Here is a 13974-nt window from a genome sequence, read left to right as displayed (position 1 = left end):
TTAATTTTGAGAAAGGAAGAAAAGGAAAATAAACAAGAAAAATGGTTGTAGCTGGAGCAGCTGGAGCCCAAGCAAGGCATATCACGGAAGGAGTGATCAACTAACTGTAAAGCCACTGATAAGGCACGTAAGAGGGCAAGAAAAGCAGGAGGAATTTATCTACAAAGGGTCACTAGTGTTCCTGGTAAGCACAGTTGTGGAGACACAGTGAACAAAAGGCTGATGAGAGTGGATTTCCACAGAAAAAGGAGAGAAACTGAATAACAAGTGTAGGTAACTTTCAAACAGTTCTGCTGAATGAAAATGGAGCGAAGAAATGTCACAGTAGAAGTCAGGCTCCAGAAAAGATTTTCCTTGAGATGTGACAAATAACCACAGATCTGTAAGTAGTGGGAATGACTCAGAACAGAGCAAGAAAATGGGCCATGTCTTTGATCAGTCAAGAAGGGATGCTTATGAAGACTGGCTTCAGACAGTAGCATGACTGTATATCTATGGCTAAAGATGAAAACACAGAGAATGTGGCAGCAAACGCAGTTAGGTAGGCAGATCTTATGAAGTGTGTAGAAATGTTTTTCTTGTTTCTATCTCTCAGTAGGTACAAAGCAAGGTCACCAGCTGAAAATGAGGATAGGGAAGAGATGTCGGGGATGTGAAGACATAAGCAACAGTATGAAATAGTCTTCTAAGAAAGTAGGAGAGTGAATGGAAGAAGGACATAGAGAATTAAGGACCCACTTGAGGTTCACAGTAATGAATTTAAAATAAGAACAGTCATTGTGGTTGCTTGCTTTACTCCAACCACGATTGGCTGCACAGGTGCAGGCAAGGAGCTGGAGGGTTAGATTTAATCAAGGTTCTTGTGGTTTTGTCAGATGAGTACTATAAAGCAAAAGGAGAGAAAAAGAACAGCTCGAGTCAAAAGAAGTGATTATAATAATAAAGGCCAGCGAATGTAAGCAATATCAAGGGAAGACTGAGTGCATTAACTGGGGTGAAGAGGTAAGGGGTGGTAGGATCAATACCTTAATAAAGAATTTATTATTATTATGAATTCCTTAATAAGGACCACTTCTTGGTATCTTTGGTGACAAGCACAGTATTTGGCACCTAGTGGGTATTCAACTTATGTTTGGAAAATAAACGAATGAAGTGTGATAAAAAGCAACTGAATGATGGCAAAAAATAGGATTGAGCCTACTCATTTGTGAAAGCCTTTTACCAGGTTTTTTCATCCCCTAACTCATTCCCTCCTAAGAGGATTTAATTTGTTTGGCGAAAATATTTTTTTAATGTAACATATTTTTAATTTCAAATAATATATTTAGCATAATTTAGCTTATTTTCGGTTCTCTGTAACTGTTAACATGAACTAGAACTGTTGTGGCTTATTTAAGAGTTTTACAACTGAAGTTTTAGAGTGTCTCTTTTACTTTTGGGTTCCCATTAATGCAGCTGGTGATCTTCAACATACAAAAAATTATTCTCTAACTAAATTTGCAACTCTTTGATTACAGAAAGCCAAGTTGGAAATGAGCGAGAAAATTCAATCAGTATTGATACACTATTACAAAATATTGATGTATTTTAAATTCCATGCCAATTAGTCTAGATAGTTTCACTCAGTTGTTACTAAACAAAGAAATCCAACACACTCAACTAGTTTACAGCATGTTAATTTCAATGTGTACCCTTACTTTCAAAAATCAATCCCATATTTACGACACGACTTAGAAACTTGAGAGTGAAAGGGATCAATTAGATAATTATGCTAAGATTCTCTACAAAATATTAACATCACTAAGAAAAGTTAAATATAACAGAGAGCCTACTATTAAAAACTACTTAAGCAGAACTAAATTTTTTTTAAATGTAGGGAGACATTTTAAAAGACTAAAAGAGAACACACTATAATATTAGTAATTTTATTATTTTTTTTTTTTTCTATTTTTTTGAGATGGAGTTTCGCTCTTGTTGCCCAGGCTGGAGTGCAATGGCGCAATCTCGGCTCACCGCAACCTCCGTCTCCCAGGTTCGAGCGATTCCCCTGCCTCACCCTCCCTAGTAGCTGGGATTATAGGCATGTGCCTCCATGCCTGGCTAATTTTGTGTTTTTTTTAGTAGAGATGGGGTTTCTTCATGTTGGTCAGGCTGGTCTCGAACTGGTCTCGAACACCCAACCTCAGGTGATCCGCCCACCTCGGCCTCCCAAAGTGCTAGGATTACAGGCGTGAGCCACCATGCCCGGCCAGCAATAATTTTATCTTTCTACTTTTATGTATTTTTCTAAATTGTTATTTTTAGAAGAGTTTAAAAAATAATTTATGAGCATACTCCAAACATGCCTAGTGCTTGGTGACATAGTAAGTAATATAGTGCTAGACAATAGTTTTAGATACTGTCACTGCATCAGAAAAATTCTGTAAAAGTATTATACTATTTGTGGTTAAAGAGTTCAAGCCCTTTCCAGTAAATGTGGTGTGAACATGTTAAAACATGACTTTTTTTCATCACAACAGTAGAAAACAAACTTGCCCAAATGTTAACCTTTGTATAACAAAAATCAACATTTTCAGCTATGAAATAGGGACATACATGAAAATTATATTAAAGATTTATACAGGTCGGGCGCAGTGGCTCACGCCTATAATCCCACCACTTACGGAGGCAGAGGTGGATCACCTGAGGTCAGGCGTTTGAGACCAGTCTGGTCAACATGGTGAAACCCCATCTGTACTAAAAATACAAAAATTTGCTGGGCATGGTGGCATGTGCCTACAATCCCAGCTACTTGGGAGGCTGAGACAGGGGAATCTTTTGAACCTGGGAGGCGGAGGTGGCAGTGAGATGATATCACGGTGCTGCACTCCAGCCTAGACAACAAGAGCAAAACCTCATCTCAAAAACAAACAAACAAACAGCATTTTAGTTAGGAAAAAAAGAAAAATGTAAAAATTAACAAGAAAATGGATTTTTTTGTTTTTTGTTTTTTGTTTTTTTGAGATGGAGTCTTGCTCTGTCACCCAGGCTGGAGTGCAATGGTGTGATCTTGGTTCACTGCAACCTCTGTGCCCCTGGATCAAGTCATTCTCATGCCTCAGCCTCCCAAGTAGATCGGATTACAGGCACCTGCCACCATGTCTGGCTAATTTTTGTATTTTTAGTAGAGATGAGGTTTCGCCATGTTGGCCAGGCTGGTTTCGAACTCCTGACCTCAGGTGATCTGCCCACCTCGGCCTCCCAAAGTGCTGGGATTACGGGCATGAGCTACCCGTGCCTGGCCTAAAAACAGTATTTTTAAACAAAAAGACAGACACTCTTATATTATTTGAGAAAATCTCTTTACCGGAAAAACATGTTTCATGGCCAGGAGCATTGGTTCATGTCTATAATCCCAGCACTTTTGGAAGCCAAGGCAGGAGGACTGCTTGAGCCCAGGAGTTTGAAACCAGCTTGGGCAACATAGTGAGACCCCATCTCTACAAAAGATAAAAAATTAGCCAGGTGTGGTGATGCACACCTAGAGTCCCACCTATTCCAGAGGCTGAGGTGGGAGGATCACTCGAGCCCAAGAAGTCGAGGCTGGAGAGCCATGATTGCACCACTGCACTTTGCACTCCAGCCTGGGTGACAGAACAAGGTCCTGTCTGTCTCTCTCTCTTTTTTTTAATCCGAAATACTTGTTTCAGATTAAAAAAACCATGGAAATAGGTCCACACAAATCTCCCAAACTGCTTGTCATGAATGACTACCACTGAAGATAAAACTATTTTCATGAACCTCCACGCATAAATCTTCATTTCCAATTTCACATCTGTTAAGTATAAATTTAGAGATCAAGCTGAAGACCCTAAAAATAAAAGAAAAATTGTCATAGAGCTGATGAGGATTTGTTGCAGTCCTTATTAAATTAGCTTCAGAACTGGAGGAGCCGCAAAAATAAAAATTATTGCTTATTTATCAATAAGACAGACTGATTATTGCAGAAAGAAATAAAATAGTTATGTTAACTCTAAGAAGATTAACTGCTTAATCTACTGAAGTACACTTGTTTTCTCCATGATGTTGGAGTGTATAGAGATCCATCCTACAGGTCTTCATCAAGATGTTAAGTTTTCTTCTTTTGAAAGTTCATAGCATACAAGCACTTGAGTTCTCAGAAATAGATGGCAACGTTCACAGTAACACAAGCATGTCTTGTTGAACTAGGTTGCATTTTCCTCCCTATATTATTAAAAACTTGAATGCCTCAATTTAAATTCTTTCCTTTCCCTTCCTGCTATTTAAAAACTAAATTACTAGAGATTCTTTCTACTGTCTAAAATCAAAATACTCCTGGAATTCTCTTTCTTTTAGTCAATCTTTTCTTAACAAAACAAAGCTATATCTTAATTGTAAAACAGTTTCATGAATGACTCAGTTCTTATATCTACTAAGCCTTTTTTGTTTAAAGAGCCAATTAATAGAAAATAAGCCTTGGCTGGGCACGGTGGCTCATGCCTGTAGTCCCAGCACTTTGGGAGGCTGAGGCAGGTGGATCACCTGAGGTCGGGAGTTTGAGACCAGCCTAACAAACATGGAGAAACCCCATCTCTACTAAAAATACAAAAATTAGCTGGGCGTGGTGGTGCGTGCCTGTAATCTCAGCTACTCAGGAGACTGAGGCAGGAGAAGCGCTTGAACCCGGGAGGCGGAGGCTGCGGTGAGCCAAGATCCAGCCACTGCACTCCAGGCTGGGCATTAAGAGTGAAACTCCGTGGAAGGAAGGAGGGAAGGAAGAAAGGAAGAAAGGAAGGAAATGAGCCCTGATTATATACAGTGAAAGTTGGAGAACACCTAAATTCTATCCCTTTTTCATAGAATTTCAAATACTTCATAAAGGCCAAGAGGAAAAACTGCCTCTACATGTAAACTAGCAAAATAATCAGAAAAACTAAAAAGAGAGGCAAAAGGTGTTGTGACTCTATCTCATGGGCATTATGCAGTAATTATTCGTTTTTGCTAATCCAAGTATTTCTTAATTTAAGAGATGAGGTCTCATTCTGGCACTCAGGCTGGAGTACAGTGGCATGATCATAGTTCACTGCAGCCTCGAATTCCTGGGTTCAAGTGATCCTCCCACCTCAGTAGCTGGGACTACAGGCATGCAACACCACACCCAGCTTTTTTCTTCCTAATTTTAAACTAACATATTCTACATTTACATTTATATCCTAGGCAGAAGTAGAACTCCCTCTACATTTATATTCCGTAAGATAATTTAGTAAGATCAAAATGACTAGAAGTGAAAAATTGGGCAAAATATTCTTTTGGTAGCTATATCTGAGATCTCAAGTACCTTCTGTGGAATATATTCATTAATAGCCAGACCTTCAGGTGAGGAAAATCACGTACCAGAAAGGCAGCATAAGAACCAACAGCTGACACCTGTAATCCCAGCACTTTGGGAGGCCAAGGCGGATCACCTGAGGTCAGGAGTTCAAGACAAACACGGCAAAACCCCATCTCTACTAAAAATAGGAAAATTAGCCAGGCACAATGGCGGGCGCCTATAATCCTAGCTACTCAGGAGGCTGCAGCACAAGAATCGCTTGAGCCTGGGAGGTGGAAGTTGCAGTGAGTAGAGATCGTGCCACTACACTCCAGCCTGGGCAACAGAGCTAGACTCTGTCTCCAAAAAAAGACAAAAACAAAAACAAAAAACAGAAAAAAAGAACCAACAGGTGAAAGGATAAATTGTGCAGTGTGTTAAAGTGGTATCTGGAAAAACTTATGTTTCTGGATGACTATCACATCTAAGCTCTGACGATAGGTATTCTTAAAATCTAAAACTGTATCCTGATTAGACATAATAAAGAATGAGCCCAAAACAAAACTTCTGAACATTTCCTCATGACTTAAGTTGCTATTTGCTATTTTCTTCCAAGCATCAGAATGGATCGGACTGGTACTTTTCTCAAAATAAGAAAGGTAATCAGATTAGATCATGAGCTTCCTATTATACAACAGGACAACAAAAAATTTAAGAAACAGAATTTTGTATAGTATAATTTATTTAAAACACATGCATGTAAGAATACTATATACTTTCTATGAGTACATTTATATGTATGTGAAAGTAGAATGAAAAGTTAGTAAGGACAGCCTCAAAACTCTCAGAAGTGATTTTCTTTAGAGAAAGGGCATTGTGGGAAGTGATTAAAGAGAATCAAAATTTCATTTGCAACACTCAAACACAGAATTTGAGATGATGCCTTCCTATTAACTTCCCAAACCACAGAATATAATTTAAGTATAAAGCATGAGAACTGTATTCCTCCTTGAAGACACTAGGTACACCATGAAACCACAACTTAAACTTCTATGGTTAATCTTTCCAGGTATCTGTCTTATAGGCTACATTTCCAATATAGTATCAAATATTCTAAAATAAATGATTCTTAAAAGATAACTGAATGAATAGATCCCAAAACTGGCTTGCCAATTTTGGATAAAATCAAAATACAAAATTTCTTTGGAAAGCCAAAGAAAATTTATCTAAGAAAAATGCTTAAGTCATTGAACATGACTTAAAACCAAATTTCACTCTTGCCTTTCAGTTCCCTAGGTTAAGAGCAGTCAAAAAGTGCATTCTATTTTAGTGAAGCAGGTCTGCTTACATGTTCAACCAGATTTTTTCAAAGATACTAATAAATTTCTGAGACTTCTGAATAAGGCTGTAATGCAATAGCTGTTAATAAGGAGATAAGGCTTTCTTAAAATAGCTAATGTTTCCTAGGATTTTAAATCCCTGACTACAGAAGGAAAGACATGACTTCAGAATACAAAAAAGAGGTTACTGTGGCAAGGTAGTTTAAAATGCAAGACAGCAAGCAGCCTGATAATTGGTTTGTAGATGTCCAGAAGTTCTGATCATTTCAACAATGTTTTGTCTACTGATCTACATGTAGTACATAAAAATCAAGTGTGTAGACCTCGGTTTTCTAGACATTAGGGATATCTTCTAAGTACTGAAAACATTAATTGTAAATCACTAAGTGAGGTATTTACATGCTAAAAACTATTTTTTATAAGGTACTATGACCTCAATTAGAATACTAATAAATCTGTAATCCATTACTTAAGTTTTTAAATAGAAAAGTATTTTATAATTGTTTTTAGGTAATAATCACTAGCTAAAACTCAAGTTACCTCACATTCCATCCGCAGTAATGCACCAAGTAAAGGACCTCTCCACCTTCGACATCAGAATCTTTAATACTAGCTTCATACATTTTTTGATTTTTCCCTCGTCCATACCGCACTTGGACTTTCATGCCTGGTGGATAGCATTCAAACTCCTCTTCCTCATTGTTGTCATCATCATCTTCATCCTCTTCTTCTTCTTCCTCCTCCTCCTCCTCTTCTGCTTCTTCATCATCTTCATCTTCTTCTTTATTCGTTTCATCTCTTGAAAGGTTTAAAAAATTGCAGAGTTAATAAAAGACACTTCATAAGTTTTTCAGTTCCAAACCACATATATTGATAAAAGTTGTGGCTGTGATTGTTCCAGGAAAAGCAGGTTCCACGTGTATGAAATTCTCAGAGTTTCATTTTACTATTAAAAACTAAAACTGTAAGACAACCAAGGTTACAGAAAGACACATTTAGAGAAAATGAAGATTCAAAAATAAGTGCAGTAAAAGAAAATTTCCAAAAGTCAGAAGAACAGAATTTGTGCCGAACAGCAAGAAGCAAGTATGGTCAACTCTAACAATTTTTTCATGTTTTATTAATAAAAGTGTTTTACATCTCAATTGACAAAAAAATTCATTATACTTCATTGCCATTTTACAACTAAAAATTATTTTTCATTCAAATATTTCCAGCCTCAAGATGTTTGTTTCATTTTTTTAGAGACAGAGTCTTGCTCTGTCACCCAAGCTGGAGGCCTCAGGAAGTTTGAAACAATAATTTTTACTAGCAGATGGCAGTCTTAATAACTTTAAAACATTCTCCAACCGAATTTTCAAATGTTATAATAACTGAAATACTATTTTAATTTAAACAGAAATATTCTAATAATGTACTACCAATATCTTATCAGGTTTGTTCTTTCCTTTAAACTTCAACACAATTTCTACTCTCATTACCACAGATTTATTAACATCTTCTACAAATCTTCTCAACTTTGATGTTCCAAAGAAATAGACAGATGAGAGGCCAATTACAAGTATATGAAACTAAAAGTCAAACTATTCTAGAATGAGTATTACATCCTTTTTTTTTTTTTTTTTGATAGATTTTCACTCCTGTCGCCCAGGCTGCTGGAGTGCAATGGCGCAATCTCGGCTCACTGCAACCTCCGCCTCCCAGGTTCAAGCGATTCTCCTGCCTCAGCCTCCCAAGTAGGCTGGGATTACAGGCACCCACCACCACACCCAGCTAATTTTTTTTGTATTTTTAGTAATGACAGGGTTTCACCATGTTGGTCAGGCTGGTCTCAAACTCCTGACCTCAGGTGATCCACCCACCTTGGCCTCCCAAAGTGCTGGGATTACAGCCGTGAGCCACCACACCTGGCCTTACATCCATTTTTATCTTCTTAGTACCATGTACTTTCTAAAACTGAGCATTCATATCCTTTTTATATTGACCACCAATCTGTATTCAACAAGTTGGAGAAAATCTTCAATCATAAATCTTTCCAAACACTAGATTTATTTTTTAAAAAATTTCAATATGAAATCCAAGGCTACATTTAGTCTGGTTTTATTTGCTGTCCTGTATGTCTGTACTTAAAGACTCCATCACTTTAGGGCTCACAAATGACTAAACATCATAAGGCAGAACAACCAGATAGTTTAGTATTTAAGCTTTAAAAATTAATAATATGTAAAATACATGATATATTAAAATATATGCTATATTATATATTAAGAGTAATGATTATATATATACATATATTACACCATGCACACACATATATGTGTGTGTGTGTGTGTGTGTATATATATATATATTTCCCCCCCCCTTGGAGACATGGTCTCACTGTGTCATCCAGGTTGGAGTGAAGTGGCCTGATCACTGCTCACTGTGGTCTTGACTTCCTGTGCTCAAATGATCCTCCCACCTCAGCATCCCAAGTAGCTGGGACTACAGGCACACACCACCACACCCAGATAATTTTTTATTTTTTATTTTTGTAGAGACAGGGGTCTCACTATGTTGTTTAGGCTGGTCTTGAACTCCTGGGCTCAAGCAATCTTCATACCTTGGCCTTCCAAAGTGCTGGGATTATAGGTGTGAGCCACTGTGCCCGCCTGATGAATATAATATTTATATTAAAAAAAAAACTTCCTCCACTGAAAATTTCAGCTTTATATTCCTACATGCAACCTTTTTAGGGATAATACACTTTATCATTCCTAATTATGTAATTATACAGGCAACAAAAATAATATATAAATAGTGATATAAGCAGCACTATAATGCCTTTTTATTCTCCTTTTCCTTTTGTATAGTGGGGCAGGAGTGTTGGGAGGATGTTTAATGGACCGGTGGAAGTAAGTCCGTGTTCACGAAAGTATCAAATATATCAATTCTGTCTGAACTATAACACAAATTCCTCAAAAATTCTCAAGATTTATTCCTATTTTAAAGACTCAGTTACAGTCAAATATATAAGTATTTAAAAAAACTAAAACCTTCATGAAACCAGCTATAATCTGAGATATACATATATATGTATACACACACACACACACACACATATATATATACGTGTATATATATATACTTTTTTTTTTGAGACAGAGTCTCGCTCTGTTGCCCAGGCTGGAGTACAGTGGCGTGATCTCAGCTCACTGCAACCTCCATCTCCCAGGTTCAACCAATTCTCCTGCTTCAGCTTCCCAAGTAGCTGGGACTACATGCCACTACGCTCAGCTGATTTTTTGTATTTTTAGTAGAGATGGGGTTTCACCATGTTGGCCAGGCTGGTCTCGAACTCCTGACCTCAGGTGATCCGCCTGCCTGGGCCTCCCGAAGTGCAGGGATTACAGGCATGAGCCACTGCACCCAGCCTGAGATTAAAATATTAACAATGTTATTGAAAATAATATTTCTATTATGAAAAAGTAATTTTATTAAGGCTAAAATATCAAAAAAATTAACAGAAATGGGATTATCAATGATAAATTATTATGAGGAATTTTATTTTATATAGTAAATTAAAACAATTTTTTTTGAAAGAATACTTGCCTAAGTCATAAGACTCTATCTTTGCATAGTGGGGAAAAGAAGCATATTTTATTGTGGCCACAATAAAAGAGATTTATCATGCACCTCAGAATCATCATATAAAAATGAGATATAGAATCAAAATTCTAAATTTTTTGAAATGACGACAAACTCCAAGCTGTATCTTACATCATAGAATACACTGAGTTGATGAATACAAACAATTCTAAATGCCAACAGCAAGCACAATCATACTTTAAGTAGTAGCCCAGGCAAATTTTCATTCAATCTACAACAAAAACCCAACACTCTTTTATTAATGAAATCAAGCAATCAAAAATTAAAAATATACATTTAATATCACCCTCAGACACAAACCAAATGAAATTCACTTTAATAATACACTGAAGTATAAAGAAAAAAACAACATAATTACTGGCAATCAACCAAAGAAAACTATTCTACTCTCTAAGACTTCAGTGGCAAATTCAAGACTAATGTGCTAAACCAGATGGAACACAGAATGCCAAGAAAGAGAGCCTCTGAAAGTATAAAACGCAACCAACATACAGGTTAAAAAAAATTAAGTTGATGCATACACTACATACATGCATTCATATACATACATACACTCACATACATACATACATACACACACATACGCATTTAAGCTAGTCATATTTTAGAGAAGAATATCTTGGGAAACGAAATGTATCAGCAAGGATTTTCATCTGAATTCACAAAGAAATATCAAATCTTCCCTACTTGATGTTACACTCTTTACAATGAAACAAAAATTTTAAAAAAGATAGTGTATTAAGTACGTGCTATGGCCAAGGCACTGAACTAGACATTTTACATATATCAACTTCTTCAGTCTCCCACATCTGGACAATGGAAGAAGGACACTGAACATTCTTGGTAGTAGCCTATTACTTAGAGAAAGTTTATATGCCAGAAAAATACCTATATATTAATTCTTTATCACTGTAAAACTTTCCACTGCAATTATCTAATAAAACTCAAAAATCAATTACAGTAAGCCCCTCTTATCTGCAAGGGATACATTCCAAGATCCCCAGTGGATGCCTGAAACCGTGGATAGTACCAAACCTTATATATACTGTGTTTTTTCCTATACATACATACCTCTGATAAAGTTTAATTTATTAATAAGGCACAGCATGAGATAAGCAATGACTAATAACATAAAGCAATTATAATATGCTATAATAACAGTTATGTGAATATGGTCTTGTCTCTCTCTCTCAAAATATTTTATTGCACTGTACTCACCTGTTTTCAGACCACAGTTGACCACAGGTAACTGAAACTGTGGAAAAGCAGGGAGTACTATATAAACAGTCCCAACTGCAATGCTTCTAAAAAATATCTACCAAACTAGGGCAGTCACATCAGGAAAATTTTAGTTTGAGGTACGCATATACTAATAAATATCTGTAGTACATAAAAATCCATATAATTATAGAGTTAAAGGGGTTGTTAAAAACCTACAAAATACAGTTTATTCTATAAAATAAGCAGAAGCACCAACTTAAAAAATTAGCAAAGAAAAAAATACAGATTTATCACAGTGCCTTGCAAACAGCAGATGTTCCAGAAATATCTGCAGATTTAAAAATCAGATTTTTTGGTAAAAAGCTGAATCTTTATTAAGATTCTTATCAAAATGATCTCCTTTAGCAGTACTTTAAACATACACTTCTACACATAGAAATATAACAAAGTATAATCAACAAACACTTTTACTACATTCTTCTAAACCCAGGATGTTTTTCTTCCATGTTTGTATGGTGCCACCAAAATTTCAGAACTCTGATCAATCAAAAGATTTTAGGCAAAAAGCTGAAATCTTTACTGTTTCTTAATACTTGAAATAGTATCCAACAGCAGTAAGGCATACTTCAAAATATATATTTTTATACACAAAAATACAACAAAGTATAATAAACATTTTTTACTATATTCATATAAGCCCCATTTTTTATTTTCCCCTTCCCTGTTCGTCTGCATACTGTGGCCAAATGTCAGTACACTAAATGATTTTTTTTTTTTTTTTTGAGACAGAGTCTCACTCCATCCCCCAAGCTGGCCTACAGTGGTACGATCTCAGCTCACTGCAACCTCTGCCTCCCGGGTTCAAGAGATTCTCCTGCCTCACCCTCCTGAGTAGCTGGGATTACGGGCACATGTCACCACGCCTGACTTCTTTGTATTTTTAGAAGAGACAGGGTTTCGGTATGTTGGCCAGGCTGGTCTTGAAATCCCGACATCAAGTGATCTGCCCGCCCCGGTCTCCCAAAGTGCTGGGATTACAGGCGTGAACCACTGCACCTGGCCTGCTAAATGATTTTTTTTTTTAATTCATTGTACTTATTTAAATGAGACACTAACAGATATGTTTATGTTTTTTAAGCCTCAGAAAAAAGATTCAATGCCAAAGATTATCTATAAAATCCAGGGGTCCACTAGCAGTGCATAAATTACATTGTCGAATAATTCATCATTCCAAGTGACTAAAACAAACAAATGCTACTATCACATAAAACAGAACATACAATTTTTGGCCTTTTAAAACTTTAGTATTTTTCCACTCTTGCTTTTGCTTAAGAAATAAATACAACTCTCAGAATCTATAGCCAACATACAATCTATAAAACATGGACATAGCCCCAAGTTTATATTATCAAGTAATTCAGCAGACCTAAAAAGTACTTTGCTCTAGCTAAAAATTTTATCAATTTCCATGATGAGAGCAAGAAGGGTGGATCAAAGTATGATCTTTCTCTACAAATTTCTATCAGTAGGGTCTCTGAAAGAAGTGAATGCTATTTAATTAATAAATGCCAATCACTCTATTATTTAATATTTTGTCAATTAATTTAGATTCATACATAAAAACATACAAAGAGCAAATGATAAGAATCCATCAAGCTGAAATGCATCGTAACCAAAAACAATTTTCTTACCCAGATTTTGCTTTTTCTTCCTCAGCTTCTACCTTTATGTTGAGGGATTCATCTACCCTAGTTGTGTCATCATCTTTGTCGTCCAGATTTTCATTTTCTTCTGGTTTTTTAATGTTAACTTCTTTTTCCTGATCAGAATGTGTAGGTATAGATTCTAATAAATTCTTTTTACTTCCCTAGAAAAAGATCAGAGGAAAGAAACCAACAAAAGTAAAAATTTTCAACCTATATCCTATTTTTCAACCTATATCCTCTTAGCAACAGGAGGTATCAACCAATTCTAATATTAAAAGTTATAAATTACTTTTAAGAAACTCCTGCTACTTTAAAGCTCTAGACAAAAATAGCTAACAGCTATTTTGAAGTTATGATAAAAATTATACAAAAGTAGCACTTAATGAAGAAAATAAACAAATAATAAAGAATAATAATATACAATATATTGATTTTGGAACTTTATAGAGGATATGGAAAATATACCAAAGAAAGCAAAAGACAATTAACAATATCTGATTTACCAGAGAGGGCTTAATATTTTCTTTTCTTTCAATTTCATCCTCAATAGGCTTTTCTTCTTTTGGTATTATATTCCTCTCCTCCTCCATCTTTATTTCTTTGATCTCTGTTTCATTTTCCTCCTTAACTTTTACTTCTTTTACATTTTCACACTCCTTACATTGCTTGTTAACAACTTTCTCTGGCAATGCCATCTGAAATTCAATGTTGGCTGATCTACAGTACTCCTCAAAACCATATAAGTATC

At 35.9% G+C, this 13974-nt stretch overlaps 1 protein-coding gene across 6 annotated transcripts in view; it reads right to left on the bottom strand.

Annotated features, from left to right (window-relative positions):
- ARID4B (AT-rich interaction domain 4B) overlaps positions 1 to 13974 on the bottom strand; it is a 162549-nt gene that overhangs the window by 39480 nt on the left and 109095 nt on the right. For 2 of the 6 annotated variants that reach the window (XM_003824491.5, XM_055099675.2), the window contains 3 exons: positions 13730 to 13973; positions 13212 to 13387; positions 7192 to 7449 (listed from right to left, as the gene is read on the bottom strand). In XM_003824491.5, the coding sequence (XP_003824539.1) occupies positions 7192 to 7449; positions 13212 to 13387; positions 13730 to 13973 (678 nt within the window). The remainder of the gene's footprint in view (positions 1 to 7191; positions 7450 to 13211; positions 13388 to 13729; position 13974) is intronic. The other 4 variants (XM_063595469.1, XM_055099773.2, XM_003824492.5 and 1 more) reach the window with 2 other exon arrangements.

Source organism: Pan paniscus, chromosome 1, assembly GCF_029289425.2.
Source record: "Pan paniscus chromosome 1, NHGRI_mPanPan1-v2.0_pri, whole genome shotgun sequence".
In the NCBI taxonomy this organism is placed as follows: domain Eukaryota; kingdom Metazoa; phylum Chordata; class Mammalia; order Primates; family Hominidae; genus Pan; species Pan paniscus.
This window is presented reverse-complemented; position numbering and strand designations above follow the sequence as displayed.